General features: G+C 41.7%; 1 protein-coding gene and 3 non-coding genes across 4 annotated transcripts; all 4 read left to right on the top strand.

Moving 5' to 3' along the window:
• The first annotated feature begins 1,710 nt into the window (after positions 1 to 1,710).
• On the top strand, positions 1,711 to 2,616 carry LOC126416927 (piggyBac transposable element-derived protein 4-like). Its single transcript, XM_050084810.1, has one exon. It carries the CDS (start codon positions 1,711 to 1,713, stop codon positions 2,614 to 2,616), a length of 906 nt encoding a protein of 301 aa, XP_049940767.1.
• Positions 2,617 to 7,176: 4,560 nt separating this feature from the next.
• LOC126417644 (U6 spliceosomal RNA) lies at positions 7,177 to 7,283 on the top strand. The gene has a single exon (XR_007575725.1). It is a non-coding gene; the product is annotated as a U6 spliceosomal RNA (small nuclear RNA).
• Positions 7,284 to 12,296: 5,013 nt separating this feature from the next.
• On the top strand, positions 12,297 to 12,403 carry LOC126417647 (U6 spliceosomal RNA). Its single transcript, XR_007575727.1, has one exon. It is a non-coding gene; the product is annotated as a U6 spliceosomal RNA (small nuclear RNA).
• Positions 12,404 to 15,162: 2,759 nt separating this feature from the next.
• LOC126417556 (U6 spliceosomal RNA) lies at positions 15,163 to 15,269 on the top strand. Its single transcript, XR_007575648.1, has one exon. It is a non-coding gene; the product is annotated as a U6 spliceosomal RNA (small nuclear RNA).
• Positions 15,270 to 16,453: the final 1,184 nt, after the last annotated feature.

Raw genomic sequence — 16,453 nt, 5'->3', positions numbered from 1 at the left:
ACAGTTTCGCAAAAATATTCGCTTGTTTTGAGAGTCTTCAAGACCTGCTACCAGCTCCAATCAGCGCCATTTATCCCACACATTAGAGAAGTGTGTTTCATAGGTATGCCTATAAGACACTAAACTCGGAATGTGAGAACATGGCGACAATACGTGCCATGACGTCTTGTTGCCGCCTAGCGGCAGCTGTGTGAACCTGCTGCTGCTGCTCTGGGTGGATGCTGCGAGAGCAAGCGACTCTACGATCTAAGTTTTACATCGATTACTGCCAAATAATACAGTTAACAGAGCTGCCACTTACTAAGAACGACACCTCGCAGTAATTAATTCACAGATTAGCACTCGGCAGGCCTTGTGTTCCTCGCCAGAGCTGTGTAAAGCTACGTCCAAGCCGAACCATATTTGACGCGACGCCATAACTATATATACAATTTCAGAGGGCTCGCGCAAGGATGACACGCAAAATCGTGAAGCGTTCCACATTTTTTTCGCAATCTCACTCTCTCATGTCTCACATCAGCTGCTAATACCCTCAGCCACCTACACAAGTTTCGCTTCATATCTGCACCCACTTGTCACAAACTATGCTGTCCATTTACGCAGTTCTCCTCCACTCTCTTTCATTCACAACAGAACATGATAAAACTGGCGATAAACCTATCCCTTACATCACCAATGCACATCTAAAAATGTCACTCTAATAACAACTCAGCAAGCACACCAAAACCACAACTACACTGACACAAGTACATGTCACTAGCACCCCTTCAGCTCATTCACAAACCTGACACAAATCACAGCCAGTCTAAGACTAAGCCTAGCACAGGCAAAAGCCTCTTCTCTTCCTCAGTATCACACTCTGCTGTCACAACATCTCTTCCTACTGTCTCAATCACGTCATTTCATAACACACACCTACTGCCACACACAACATTTGGAAACCTTACATCAACTTTACACAAGATAGCTGCATGTTCCAAATCTTTCTCACTCACATACTTTCACTCACACTACTGCTTAAATACACTCTAGCGCTCTAAAATTAGCTTGCATTACCTAATATTTATTTTTCTCTAACGCCTACAAAGCTTCTGGTGCCTGTATGCCACTATCACGTACTGTCTGCACACAGACCCACAACATTTAACTTTATTCATCTTCATGGCTGCAGCTGATGCCATAATTGTTTCAGCACCATAAATAAACATGTGAAGAAAGATGTCTCTTTAATCATTAAGTGTGCAAGCTACCCCTTTACAGGAAGTTCATTTAACACTCTAAGCGCCAAGCCCGTAAAATTTACGTGCCTGGGATCGCGCGAAAATCACCAAGCCCGTAAAATTTACGGGCCGCTACATTTAATTTCATTCAAAACACTGCAACGTTATTTCTACGGGTTTGGCCAGCGCTATACGTTTTTCAGATGTTTATTAACAAAATGCGTCCATAGATGTCACGGCAGCGCTGTAATTCATGTTAAAACTTATCTTTGCGTTCTCAGTCTGTATATCATTCAGTTGTTTGTCATCATGTTTCGGCGCGGTTTATCAGACGCAGAAATTGCGGATTTGATCAATCATAGCGACACTCTGGATAATGTAGAGAGTGATTCAGACGATTCTGAATGCAATGGTGTGTTTGAAGGTACGTATTTCCGAATTTTCCACGTAATTGTGCAGTACGCACATATCTGTTGAACATGTGTAAACGATGTATGTAGTTACACATAATGTGATATTCTTTTTAGAAGACGAGATTGATGACAGTTTGTCTTCAGATGAAGACGAGAATGATGTTGAAGGTGTTGCTTCAAATCCAGCAGCTGTGCCGTATCCGAAAGACAGTGAGTGGACTGCAGTTGACACCTACCGACCTCTGCCTGTCAAGCTATTTCAGCAACTGGCAGAGAAAGGCACTGGAGCTGTTGGTACTGTGAACAAATCCAGGAAAGGATTGCCTAAAGATTTAGTATCTGCTAAGCTGAAAAAGGGCGAAATGTCTTTTCGGCGTAAAGATAATGTATTGGCAATGAAGTGGAAAGATAAGAGAGATGTGTATACATTGTCTACAAGGCATCAAGCAACATTTGGTACGCATACTAAGAGAAATGGGTCTGTAGTATTGAAACCACTTCAGGTACTTGATTACAACCTCAATAAAATTGGAGTGGATATTGGAGACCAACGCCTGCAGTACAATCCGTTCCAGCACAGAACTGTGAAATGGTGGCGAAAATTATATTTCCATTTGCTGCTTATGGGAGTATCAAATGCATTTTGGCTGTACAATGCAGTGCACAGGAAGAAAATTACAATAACAGACTTTATAACAGTGCTTGCAGTTCAGCTTGTTGAAGACGACACACTTGAATTCATTCCAAGAAATGAAGGAACTGTAGGTCGGCTAACAAAGAGACATTTTTTGCAGCACATACCTGCAACTACTAAGAAGTATGCTGCTCGTGTGTGTCACGTGTGCAGTTCCAGGAGCAAGAAACAGAGTGGCAAGGCTTCTCGCAAAGAGACACGATACGAATGTGAACAGTGTGGCGTTGCACTCTGCCTGGAACCTTGCTTTAAAATTTTCCACACTAAAAAACAATATGATTCTGTGTGAAATTTATATGTAATACTGTATACTATCAGAAACATGTAATGTAGTGCCACAATTTTGGTTAAAAATAAATCACAATTGTATTCCCTTATTCGTATGACTTTTTCTAAATTCTTAAAACATCTAAGTGATTTCTATAACTGTACCTTAAAGCTGTGCATTGTAAAGTAGTTTCTTTCACTCAGAATTAAAGTAGAAATGTGCAGCTTCAAGATGGTACCAAATTTGCCACAATCCAAACAGTAGATTTGATGCAGTAATTTTTTTAATATTGGTAAAATTGCCCGGTTTCTAGGGACGGGTGCATAAAATAGGCCTGGTACAGAGAGTGTTAACATTATGTTTCAAGTAACTTTCCTAGTGGCCTTGCTATCCAGCTGCAGCCTCATAATACAGACTGCAGGTGACACCTCATCAGATTCTTAACTGAAGCATATCTGCCTGTGTAATAAGCCACTGCCCTTCACCTAAAAACCAACTATTACAGCAAATCTGTGGTGCACAAGCATGTCATGTACAAATTTCACTGGTGTGATGCACAAAGTATTTTCCCACATGTCTGGCAATCTGCCACTACATATAGTTACCTAAATTAAATTCAAAAGTGTCAGCCAATGAATACCACAACACTGAAGTGTTTAGAAAGCAGACCAGTATGCTAGTATTAACATATAGTATTTAGATGTGAGGCTCTACTATTTTGACAGCACTTTGAATCCCATCAATGTCATACAAGTCGATGCTGTTCACAATTACAGCTGATGCACCTCTCATCCTGTGTCTAGCAGAAAGATTAGACAAACCCTGCATGCAATATTCATCATGTCACATACACAGAAGCTCTAGCACATAAGCAGATACAGAGGCAGTCAAGACACAAAACACTAGCAAGCTTCAGGATTTTGGAATAGATAGCAACATCACAAACCAGTTTGTGTCACATGACACCAGTAGCTACTCAGTTATTAACTGCTTTCAGATACTAAATCTATCACTCTTTGTTTTGCACTAGCAATTCTTCCTGTAATGACAACATTCACCAAACTGGATTACATCTGATTGACATTTCACAGGAACATAACTACAGCTACTAACACAATGCTAACCTGGTTTCTCTTACCACATGTCCCCTCAACATTTTAGGCTCATTCACACATCTCCATCACAGTGTTTCACTGTTGCCATGTAGACCTGCCCTGTGTAAACTTGGATCAACACAAATATATCACCTGGTATTGTACTGAAAACTTAACTATGTCCATCGTTCCTACTACTACTACCTCACACAACTCGCATTCACCCATCCATGCGCTAGTAGTGACCTACACTGCTGTGTTTCAAAGTGTGCAATATGAATGGTGTTTTTAATGGTTCGTGAGGCTACTGTGTCTCTTTTTGCAGTCACTATTGTCTTCTGGCGCCATTGGATGAATAGGAGCTACTCAATAATTTACATGGTCACACACTGTGTCTTCTTGTGCTGTACTTGATGTGTGAGTTAAAAGTTGCCTTGCACTCTGTCATTAAATCGATTAGTATCGTGAGAAAGTACCACTGAAAGAGTAATGCAATTTGTGTTAGCAGTGAAGACAGTTTCGCAAAAATATTCGCTTGTTTTGAGAGTCTTCAAGACCTGCTACCAGCTCCAATCAGCGCCATTTATCCCACACATTAGAGAAGTGTGTTTCATAGGTATGCCTATAAGACACTAAACTCGGAATGTGAGAACATGGCGACAATACGTGCCATCACGTATTGCTGCCGCCTAGCGGCAGCTGTGTGAACCTGCTGCTGCTGCTCTGGGTGGATGCTGCGAGAGCAAGCGACTCTACGATCTAAGTTTTACATCCAATACTGCCAAATAATACAGTTAACAGAGCTGCCACTTACTAAGAACGACACCTCGCAGTAATTAATTCACAGATTAGCACTCGGCAGGCCTTGTGTTCCTCGCCAGAGCTGTGTAAAGCTACGTCCAAGCCGAACCATATTTGACGCGACGCCATAACTATATATACAATTTCAGAGGGCTCGCGCAAGGATGACACGCAAAATCGTGAAGCGTTCCACATTTTTTTCGCAATCTCACTCTCTCATGTCTCACATCAGCTGCTAATACCCTCAGCCACCTACACAAGTTTCGCTTCATATCTGCACCCACTTGTCACAAACTATGCTGTCCATTTACGCAGTTCTCCTCCACTCTCTTTCATTCACAACAGAACATGATAAAACTGGCAATAAACCTATCCCTTACATCACCAATGCACATCTAAAATGTCACTCTAATAACAACTCAGCAAGCACACCAAAACCACAACTACACTGACACAAGTACATGTCACTAGCACCCCTTCAGCTCATTCACAAACCTGACACAAATCACAGCCAGTCTAAGACTAAGCCTAGCACAGGCAAAAGCCTCTTCTCTTCCTCAGTATCACACTCTGCTGTCACAACATCTCTTCCTACTGTCTCAATCACGTCATTTCATAACACACACCTACTGCCACACACAACATTTGGAAACCTTACATCAACTTTACACAAGATAGCTGCATGTTCCAAATCTTTCTCACTCACATACTTTCACTCACACTACTGCTTAAATACACTCTAGCGCTCTAAAATTAGCTTGCATTACCTAATATTTATTTTTCTCTAACGCCTACAAAGCTTCTGGTGCCTGTATGCCACTATCACATACTGTCTGCACACAGACCCACAACATTTAACTTTATTCATCTTCATGGCTGCAGCTGATGCCATAATTGTTTCAGCACCATAAATAAACATGTGAAGGAAGATGTCTCTTTAATCATTAAGTGTGCAAGCTACCCCTTTACAGGAAGTTCATTTAACATTATGTTTCAAGTAACTTTCCTAGTGGCCTTGCTATCCAGCTGCAGCCTCATAATACAGACTGCAGGTGACACCTCATCAGATTCTTAACTGAAGCATATCTGCCTGTGTAATAAGCCACTGCCCTTCACCTAAAAACCAACTATTACAGCAAATCTGTGGTGCACAAGCATGTCATGTACAAATTTCACTGGTGTGACACACGAAGTATTTTCCCACATGTCTGGCAATCTGCCACTACATATAGTTACCTAAATTAAATTCAAAAGCGTCAGCCAATGAATACCACAACACTGAAGTGTTTAGAAAGCAGACCAGTATGCTAGTATTAACATATAGTATTTAGATGTGAGGCTCTACTATTTTGACAGCACTTTGAATCCCATCAATGTCATACAAGTCGATGCTGTTCACAATTACAGCTGATGCACCTCTCATCCTGTGTCTAGCAGAAAAATTAGTCAAACCCTGCATGCAATATTCATCATGTCACATACACAGAAGCTCTAGCACATAAGCAGATACAGAGGCAGTCAAGACACAAAACACTAGCAAGCTTCAGGATTTTGGAATAGACAGCAACATCACAAACCAGTTTGTGTCACATGACACCAGTAGCTACTCAGTTATTAACTGCTTTCAGATACTAAATCTATCACTCTTTGTTTTGCACTAGCAATTCTTCCTGTAATAACAACATTCACCAAACTGGATTACATCTGATTGACATTTCACAGGAACATAACTACAGCTACTAACACAATGCTAACCTGGTTTCTCTTACCACATGTCCCCTCAACATTTTAGGCTCATTCACACATCTCCATCACAGTGTTTCACTGTTGCCAAGTAGACCTGCCCTGTGTAAACTTGGATCAACACAAATATATCACCTGGTATTGTACTGAAAACGGAACTATGTCCATCATTCCTACTACTACCTCACACAACTCGCATTCACCCAACCATGCGCTAGTAGTGACCTACATTGCTGTGTTTCAAAGTGTGCAATATGAATGGTGTTTTTAATGGTTCGTGAGGCTACTGTGTCTCTTTTTGCAGTCACTATTGTCTTCTGGCGCCATTGGATGAATAGGAGTTACTCAATAATTTACATGGTCACACACTGTGTCTTCTTGTGCTGTACTTGATGTGTGAGTTAAAAGTTGCCTTGCACTCTGTCATTATATCGATTAGTATCGTGAGAATGTACTACTAAAAGAGTAATGCAATTTGTGTTAGCAGTGAAGACAGTTTCGCAAAAATATTCGCTTGTTTTGAGAGTCATCAAGACCTACTACCAGCTCCAATCAGCGCCATTTATCCCACACATTAGAGAAGTGTGTTTCATAGGTATGCCTATAAGACACTAAACTCGGAATGTGAGAACATGGCGACAATACGTGCCATCACGTCTTGCTGCCGCCTAGCGGCAGCTGTGTGAACCTGCTGCTGCTGCTCTGGGTGGATGCTGCGAGAGCAAGCGACTCTACGATCTAAGTTTTACATCCAATACTGCCAAATAATACAGTTAACAGAGCTGCCACTTACTAAGAACGACACCTCGCAGTAATTAATTCACAGATTAGCACTCGGCAGGCCTTGTGTTCCTCGCCAGAGCTGCGTAAAGCTACGTCCAAGCCGAACCATATTTGACGCGACGCCATAACTATATATACAATTTCAGAGGGCTCCTCGATTGTACTCGCTTCGGCGGTACATATACTAAAATTGGAACGATACAGAGAAGATTAGCATGGCCCCTGCGCAAGGATGTCACGCAAAATCGTGAAGCGTTCCACATTTTTTTCGCAATCTCACTCTCTCATGTCTCACATCAGCTGCTAATACCCTCAGCCACCTACACAAGTTTCGCTTCATATCTGCACCAACTTGTCACAAACTATTCTGTCCATTTACGCAGTTCTCCTCCACTCTCTTTCATTCACAACAGAACATGATAAAACTGGCAATAAACCTATCCCTTACATCACCAATGCACATCCAAAATGTCACTCTAATAACAACTCAGCAAGCACACCAAAACCACAACTACACTGACACAAGTACATGTCACTAGCACCCCTTCAGCTCATTCACAAACCTGACACAAATCACAGCCAGTCTAAGACTAAGCCTAGCACAGGCAAAAGCCTCTTCTCTTCCTCAGTATCACACTCTGCTGTCACAACATCTCTTCCTACTGTCTCAATCACGTCATTTCATAACACACACCTACTGCCACACACAACATTTGGAAACCTTACATCAACTTTACACAAGATAGCTGCATGTTCCAAATCTTTCTCACTCACATACTTTCACTCACACTACTGATTAAATACACTCTAGCGCTCTAAAATTAGCTTGCATTACCTAATATTTATTTTTCTCTAACGCCTACAAAGCTTCTGGTGCCTGTATGCCACTATCACATACTGTCTGCACACAGACCCACAACATTTAACTTTATTCATCTTCATGGCTGCAGCTGATGCCATAATTGTTTCAGCACCATAAATAAACATGTGAAGGAAGATGTCTCTTTAATCATTAAGTGTGCAAGCTACCCCTTTACAGGAAGTTCATTTAACATTATGTTTCAAGTAACTTTCCTAGTGGCCTTGCTATCCAGCTGCAGCCTCATAATACAGACTGCAGGTGACACCTCATCAGATTCTTAACTGAAGCATATCTGCCTGTGTAATAAGCCACTGCCCTTCACCTAAAAACCAACTATTACAGCAAATCTGTGGTGCACAAGCATGTCATGTACAAATTTCACTGGTGTGACGCACAAAGTATTTTCCCACATGTCTGGCAATCTGCCACTACATATAGTTACCTAAATTAAATTCAAAAGTGTCAGCCAATGAATACCACAACACTGAAGTGTTTAGAAAGCAGACCAGTATGCTAGTATTAACATATAGTATTTAGATGTGAGGCTCTACTATTTTGACAGCACTTTGAATCCCATCAATGTCATACAAGTCGATGCTGTTCACAATTACAGCTGATGCACCTCTCATCCTGTGTCTAGCAGAAAGATTAGACAAACCCTGCATGCAATATTCATCATGTCACATACACAGAAGCTCTAGCACATAAGCAGATACAGAGGCAGTCAAGACACAAAACACTAGCAAGCCTCAGGATTTTGGAATAGACAGCAACATCACAAACCAGTTTGTGTCACATGACACCAGTAGCTACTCAGTTATTAACTGCTTTCAGATACTAAATCTATCACTCTTTGTTTTGCACTAGCAATTCTTCCTGTAATGACAACATTCACCAAACTGGATTACATCTGATTGACATTTCACAGGAACATAACTACAGCTACTAACACAATGCTAACCTGGTTTCTCTTACCACATGTCCCCTCAACATTTTAGGCTCATTCACACATCTCCATCACAGTGTTTCACTGTTGCCATGTAGACCTGCCCTGTGTAAACTTGGATCAACACAAATATATCACCTGGTATTGTACTGAAAACTTAACTATGTCCATCATTCCTACTACTACTACCTCACACAACTCGCATTCACCCATCCATGCGCTAGTAGTGACCTACACTGCTGTGTTTCAAAGTGTGCAATATGAATGGTGTTTTTAATGGTTCGTGAGGCTACTGTGTCTCTTTTTGCAGTCACTATTGTCTTCTGGCGCCATTGGATGAATAGGAGTTACTCAATAATTTACATGGTCACACACTGTGTCTTCTTGTGCTGTACTTGATGTGTGAGTCAAAAGTTGCCTTGCACTCTGTCATTAAATCGATTAGTATCGTGAGAAAGTACCACTGAAAGAGTAATGCAATTTGTGTTAGCAGTGAAGACAGTTTCGCAAAAATATTCGCTTGTTTTGAGAGTCTTCAAGACCTGCTACCAGCTCCAATCAGCGCCATTTATCCCACACATTAGAGAAGTGTGTTTCATAGGTATGCCTATAAGACACTAAACTCGGAATGTGAGAACATGGCGACAATACGTGCCATCACGTATTGCTGCCGCCTAGCGGCAGCTGTGTGAACCTGCTGCTGCTGCTCTGGGTGGATGCTGCGAGAGCAAGCGACTCTACGATCTAAGTTTTACATCCAATACTGCCAAATAATACAGTTAACAGAGCTGCCACTTACTAAGAACGACACCTCGCAGTAATTAATTCACAGATTAGCACTCGGCAGGCCTTGTGTTCCTCGCCAGAGCTGTGTAAAGCTACGTCCAAGCCGAACCATATTTGACGCGACGCCATAACTATATATACAATTTCAGAGGGCTCGCGCAAGGATGACACGCAAAATCGTGAAGCGTTCCACATTTTTTTCGCAATCTCACTCTCTCATGTCTCACATCAGCTGCTAATACCCTCAGCCACCTACACAAGTTTCGCTTCATATCTGCACCCACTTGTCACAAACTATGCTGTCCATTTACGCAGTTCTCCTCCACTCTCTTTCATTCACAACAGAACATGATAAAACTGGCAATAAACCTATCCCTTACATCACCAATGCACATCTAAAATGTCACTCTAATAACAACTCAGCAAGCACACCAAAACCACAACTACACTGACACAAGTACATGTCACTAGCACCCCTTCAGCTCATTCACAAACCTGACACAAATCACAGCCAGTCTAAGACTAAGCCTAGCACAGGCAAAAGCCTCTTCTCTTCCTCAGTATCACACTCTGCTGTCACAACATCTCTTCCTACTGTCTCAATCACGTCATTTCATAACACACACCTACTGCCACACACAACATTTGGAAACCTTACATCAACTTTACACAAGATAGATGCATGTTCCAAATCTTTCTCACTCACATACTTTCACTCACACTACTGCTTAAATACACTCTAGCGCTCTAAAATTAGCTTGCATTACCTAATATTTATTTTTCTCTAACGCCTACAAAGCTTCTGGTGCCTGTATGCCACTATCACATACTGTCTGCACACAGACCCACAACATTTAACTTTATTCATCTTCATGGCTGCAGCTGATGCCATAATTGTTTCAGCACCATAAATAAACATGTGAAGGAAGATGTCTCTTTAATCATTAAGTGTGTAAGCTACCCCTTTACAGGAAGTTCATTTAACATTATGTTTCAAGTAACTTTCCTAGTGGCCTTGCTATCCAGCTGCAGCCTCATAATACAGACTGCAGGTGACACCTCATCAGATTCTTAACTGAAGCATATCTGCCTGTGTAATAAGCCACTGCCCTTCACCTAAAAACCAACTATTACAGCAAATCTGTGGTGCACAAGCATGTCATGTACAAATTTCACTGGTGTGACGCACAAAGTATTTTCCCACATGTCTGGCAATCTGCCACTACATATAGTTACCTAAATTAAATTCAAAAGTGTCAGCCAATGAATACCACAACACTGAAGTGTTTAGAAAGCAGACCAGTATGCTAGTATTAACATATAGTATTTAGATGTGAGGCTCTACTATTTTGACAGCACTTTGAATCCCATCAATGTCATACAAGTCGATGCTGTTCACAATTACAGCTGATGCACCTCTCATCCTGTGTCTAGCAGAAAGATTGGACAAACCCTGCACGCAATATTCATCATGACACATACACAGAAGCTCTAGCACATAAGCAGATACAGAGGCAGTCAAGACACAAAACACTAGCAAGCTTCAGGATTTTGGAATAGACAGCAACATCACAAACCTGTTTGTGTCACATGACACCAGTAGCTACTCAGTTATTAACTGCTTTCAGATACTAAATCTATCACTCTTTGTTTTGCACTAGCAATTCTTCCTGTAATAACAACATTCACCAAACTGGATTACATCTGATTGACATTTCACAGGAACATAACTACAGCTACTAACACAATGCTAACCTGGTTTCTCTTACCACATGTCCCCTCAACATTTTAGGCTCATTCACACATCTCCATCACAGTGTTTCACTGTTGCCAAGTAGACCTGCCCTGTGTAAACTTGGATCAACACAAATATATCACCTGGTATTGTACTGAAAACGGAACTATGTCCATCATTCCTACTACTACCTCACACAACTCGCATTCACCCATCCATGCGCTAGTAGTGACCTACACTGCTGTGTTTCAAAGTGTGCAATATGAATGGTGTTTTTAATGGTTCGTGAGGCTACTGTGTCTCTTTTTGCAGTCACTATTGTCTTCTGGCGCCATTGGATGAATAGGAGTTACTCAATAATTTAGATGGTCACACACTGTGTCTTCTTGTGCTGTACTTGATGTGTGAGTTAAAAGTTGCCTTGCACTCTGTCATTAAATCGATTAGTATCGTGAGAAAGTACCACTGAAAGAGTAATGCAATTTGTGTTAGCAGTGAAGACAGTTTCGCAAAAATATTCGCTTGTTTTGAGAGTCTTCAAGACCTGCTACCAGCTCCAATCAGCGCCATTCATCCCACACATTAGAGTAGTGTGTTTCATAGGTATGCCTATAAGACACTAAACTCGGAATGTGAGAACATGGCGACAATACGTGCCATCACGTCTTGCTGCCGCCTAGCGGCAGCTGTGTGAACCTGCTGCTGCTGCTCTGGGTGGATGCTGCGAGAGCAAGCGACTCTACGATCTAAGTTTTACATCCAATACTGCCAAATAATACAGTTAACAGAGCTGCCACTTACTAAGAACGACACCTCGCAGTAATTAATTCACAGATTAGCACTCGGCAGGCCTTGTGTTCCTCGCCAGAGCTGCGTAAAGCTACGTCCAAGCCGAACCATATTTGACGCGACGCCATAACTATATATACAATTTCAGAGGGCTCCTCGAATGTACTCGCTTCGGCGGTACATATACTAAAATTGGAACGATACAGAGAAGATTAGCATGGCCCCTGCGCAAGAATGACACGCAAAATCGTGAAGCGTTCCACATTTTTTTCGCAATCTCACTCTCTCATGTCTCACATCAGCTGCTAATACCCTCAGCCACCTACACAAGTTTCGCTTCATACCTGCACCCACTTGTCACAAACTATGCTGTCCATTTCCGCAGTTCTCCTCCACTCTCTTTCATTCACAACAGAACATGATAAAACTGGCGATAAACCTATCCCTTACATCACCAATGCACATCTAAAATGTCACTCTAATAACAACTCAGCAAGCACACCAAAACCACAACTACACTGACACAAGTACATGTCACTAGCACCCCTTCAGCTCATTCACAAACCTGACACAAATCACAGCCAGTCTAAGACTAAGCCTAGCACAGGCAAAAGCCTCTTCTCTTCCTCAGTATCACACTCTGCTGTCACAACATCTCTTCCTACTGTCTCAATCACGTCATTTCATAACACACACCTACTGCCACACACAACATTTGGATACCTTACATCAACTTTACACAGGATAGCTGCATGTTCCAAATATTTCTCACTCACATACTTTCACTCACACTACTGCTTAAATACACTCTAGCGCTCTAAAATTAGCTTGCATTACCTAATATTTATTTTTCTCTAACGCCTACAAAGCTTCTGGTGCCTGTATGCCACTATCACATACTGACTGCACACAGACCCACAACATTTAACTTTATTCATCATCATGGCTGCAGCTGATGCCATAATTGTTTCAGCACCATAAATAAACATGTGAAGGAAGATGTCTCTTTAATCATTAAGTGTGCAAGCTACCCCTTTACAGGAAGTTCATTTAACATTATGTTTCAAGTAACTTTCCTAGTGGCCTTGCTATCCAGCTGCAGCCTCATAATACAGACTGCAGGTGACACCTCATCAGATTCTTAACTGAAGCATATCTGCCTGTGTAATAAGCCACTGCCCTTCACCTAAAAACCAACTATTACAGCAAATCTGTGGTGCACAAGCATGTCATGTACAAATTTCACTGGTGTGACGCACAAAGTATTTTCCCACATGTCTGGCAATCTGCCACTACATATAGTTACCTAAATTAAATTCAAAAGTGTCAGCCAATGAATACCACAACACTTAAGTGTTTAGAAAGCAGACCAGTATGCTAGTATTAACATATAGTATTTAGATGTGAGGCTCTACTATTTTGACAGCACTTTGAATCCCATCAATGTCATACAAGTCGATGCTGTTCACAATTACAGCTGACGCACCTCTCATCCTGTGTCTAGCAGAAAGATTAGACAAACCCTGCATGCAATATTCATCATGTCACATACACAGAAGCTCTAGCACATAAGTAGATACAGAGGCAGTCAAGACACAAAACACTAGCAAGCTTCAGGATTTTGGAATAGACAGCAGCATCACAAACCAGTTTGTGTCACATGACACCAGTAGCTACTCAGTTATTAACTGCTTTCAGATACTAAATCTATCACTCTTTGTTTCACACTAGCAATTCTTCCTGTAATAACAACATTCACCAAACTGGATTACATCTGACTGACATTTCACAGGAACATAACTACAGCTACTAACACAATGCTAACCTGGTTTCTCTTACCACATGTCCCCTCAACATTTTAGGCTCATTCACACATCTCCATCACAGTGTTTCACTGTTGCCAAGTAGACCTGCCCTGTGTAAACTTGGATCAACACAAATATATCACCTGGTGTTGTACTAAAAACGGAACTATGTCCATCATTCCTACTACTACCTCACACAACTCGCATTCACCCATCCATGCGCTAGTAGTGACCTACACTGCTGTGTTTCAAAGTGTGCAATATGAATGGTGTTTTTAATGGTTCGTGAGGCTACTGTGTCTCTTTTTGCAGTCACTATTGTCTTCTGGCGCCATTGGATGAATAGGAGTTACTCAATAATTTAGATGGTCACACACTGTGTCTTCTTGTGCTGTACTTGATGTGTGAGTTGAAAGTTGCCTTGCACTCTGTCATTAAATCGATTAGTATCGTGAGAAAGTACCACTGAAAGAGTAATGCAATTTGTGGTAGCAGTGAAGACAGTTTCGCAAAAATATTCGCTTGTTTTGAGAGTCTTCAAGACCTGCTACCAGCTCCAATCAGCGCCATTTATCCCACACATTAGAGAAGTGTGTTTCATAGGTATGCCTATAAGACACTAAACTCGGAATGTGAGAACATGGCGACAATACGTGCCATCACGTATTGCTGCCGCCTAGCGGCAGCTGTGTGAACCTGCTGCTGCTGCTCTGGGTGGATGCTGCGAGAGCAAGCGACTCTACGATCTAAGTTTTACATCCAATACTGCCTAATAATACAGTTAACAGAGCTGTCACTTACTAAGAACGACACCTCGCAGTAATTAATTCACAGATTAGCACTCGGCAGGCCTTGTGTTCCTCGCCAGAGCTGCGTAAAGCTACGTCCAAGCCGAACCATATTTGACGCGACGTCATAACTATATATACAATTTCAGAGGGCTCCTCGAATGTACTCGCTTCGGCGGTACATATACTCTGCTCTGGGTGGATGCTGAGAGAGCAAGCGACTCTACGATCTATGTTTTACATCCAATACTGCCAAATAATACAGTTAACAGAGCTGTCACTTACTAAGAACGACACCTCGCAGTAATTAATTCACAGATTAGCACTCGGCAGGCCTTGTGTTCCTCGCCAGAGCTGCGTAAAGCTACGTCCAAGCCGAACCACATTTGACGCGACGCCACAACTATATATACAATTTCAGACGGCTCCTCGAATGTACTCGCTTCGGCGGTACATATACTAAAATTGGAACGATACAGAGAAGATTAGCATGGCCCCTGCGCAAGGATGACACGCAAAATCGTGAAGCGTTCCACATTTTTTTCGCAATCTCACTCTCTCATGTCTCACATCAGCTGCTAATACCCTCAGCCACCTACACAAGTTTCGCTTCATATCTGCACCCACTTGTCACAAACTATGCTGTCCATTTACGCAGTTCTCCTCCACTCTCTTTCATTCACAACAGAACATGATAAAACTGGCAATAATCCTATCCCTTACATCACCAATGCACATCTAAAATGTCACTCTAATAACAACTAGGCAAGCACACCAAAACCACAACTACACTGACACAAGTACATGTCACTAGCACCCCTTCAGCTCAATCACAAACCTGACACAAATCACAGCCAGTCTAAGACTAAGCCTAGCACAGGCAAAAGCCTCTTCTCTTCCTCAGTATCACACTCTGCTGTCACAACATCTCTTCCTACTGTCTCAATCACGTCATTTCATAACACACACCTACTGCCACACACAACATTTGGAAACCTTACATCAACTTTACACAAGATAGCTGCATGTTCCAAATCTTTCTCACTCAAATTCTTTCACTCACACTACTGCTTAAATACACTCTAGCGCTCTAAAATTAGCTTGCATTACCTAATATTTATTTTTCTCTAACGCCTACAAAGCTTCTGGTGCCTGTATGCCACTATCACATACTGACTGCACACAGACCCACAACATTTAACTCTATTCATCTTCATGGCTGCAGCTGATGCCATAATTGTTTCAGCACCATAAATAAACATGTGAAGGAAGATGTCTCTTTAATCATTAAGTGTGCAAGCTACCCCTTTACAGGAAGTTCATTTAACATTATGTTTCAAGTAACTTTCCTAGTGGCCTTGCTATCCAGCTGCAGCCTCATAATACAGACTGCAGGTGACACCTCATCAGATTCTTAACTGAAGCATATCTGCCTCTGTATTAAGCCACTGCTCTTCACCTAAAAACCAACTATTACAGCAAATCTGTGGCGCACAAGCATGTCATGTACAAATTTCACTGGTGTGACGCACAAAGTATTTTCCCACATGTCTGGCAATCTGCCACTACATATAGTTACCTAAATTAAATTCAAAAGTGTCAGCCAATGAATACCACAACACTGAAGTGTTTAGAAAGCAGACCAGTATGCTAGTATTAACATATAGTATTTAGATGTGAGGCTCTACTATTTTGACAGTACTTTGAATCCCATCAATGTCATACA

The sequence above is a fragment of the Schistocerca serialis genome, chromosome 8 (genome assembly GCF_023864345.2).
Source record: "Schistocerca serialis cubense isolate TAMUIC-IGC-003099 chromosome 8, iqSchSeri2.2, whole genome shotgun sequence".
NCBI classification, from domain to species: domain Eukaryota; kingdom Metazoa; phylum Arthropoda; class Insecta; order Orthoptera; family Acrididae; genus Schistocerca; species Schistocerca serialis.
The sequence above is the reverse complement of the archived record's forward strand: the minus strand, read 5'-3'. Positions and strand labels throughout refer to the sequence as shown.

Bases quoted from the DNA above. Each gene is read 5' to 3' on its own strand.
- LOC126416927 (XM_050084810.1), top strand. From the start codon at position 1,711: ATGTATGTAGTTACACATAATGTGATATTCTTTTTAGAAGACGAGATT.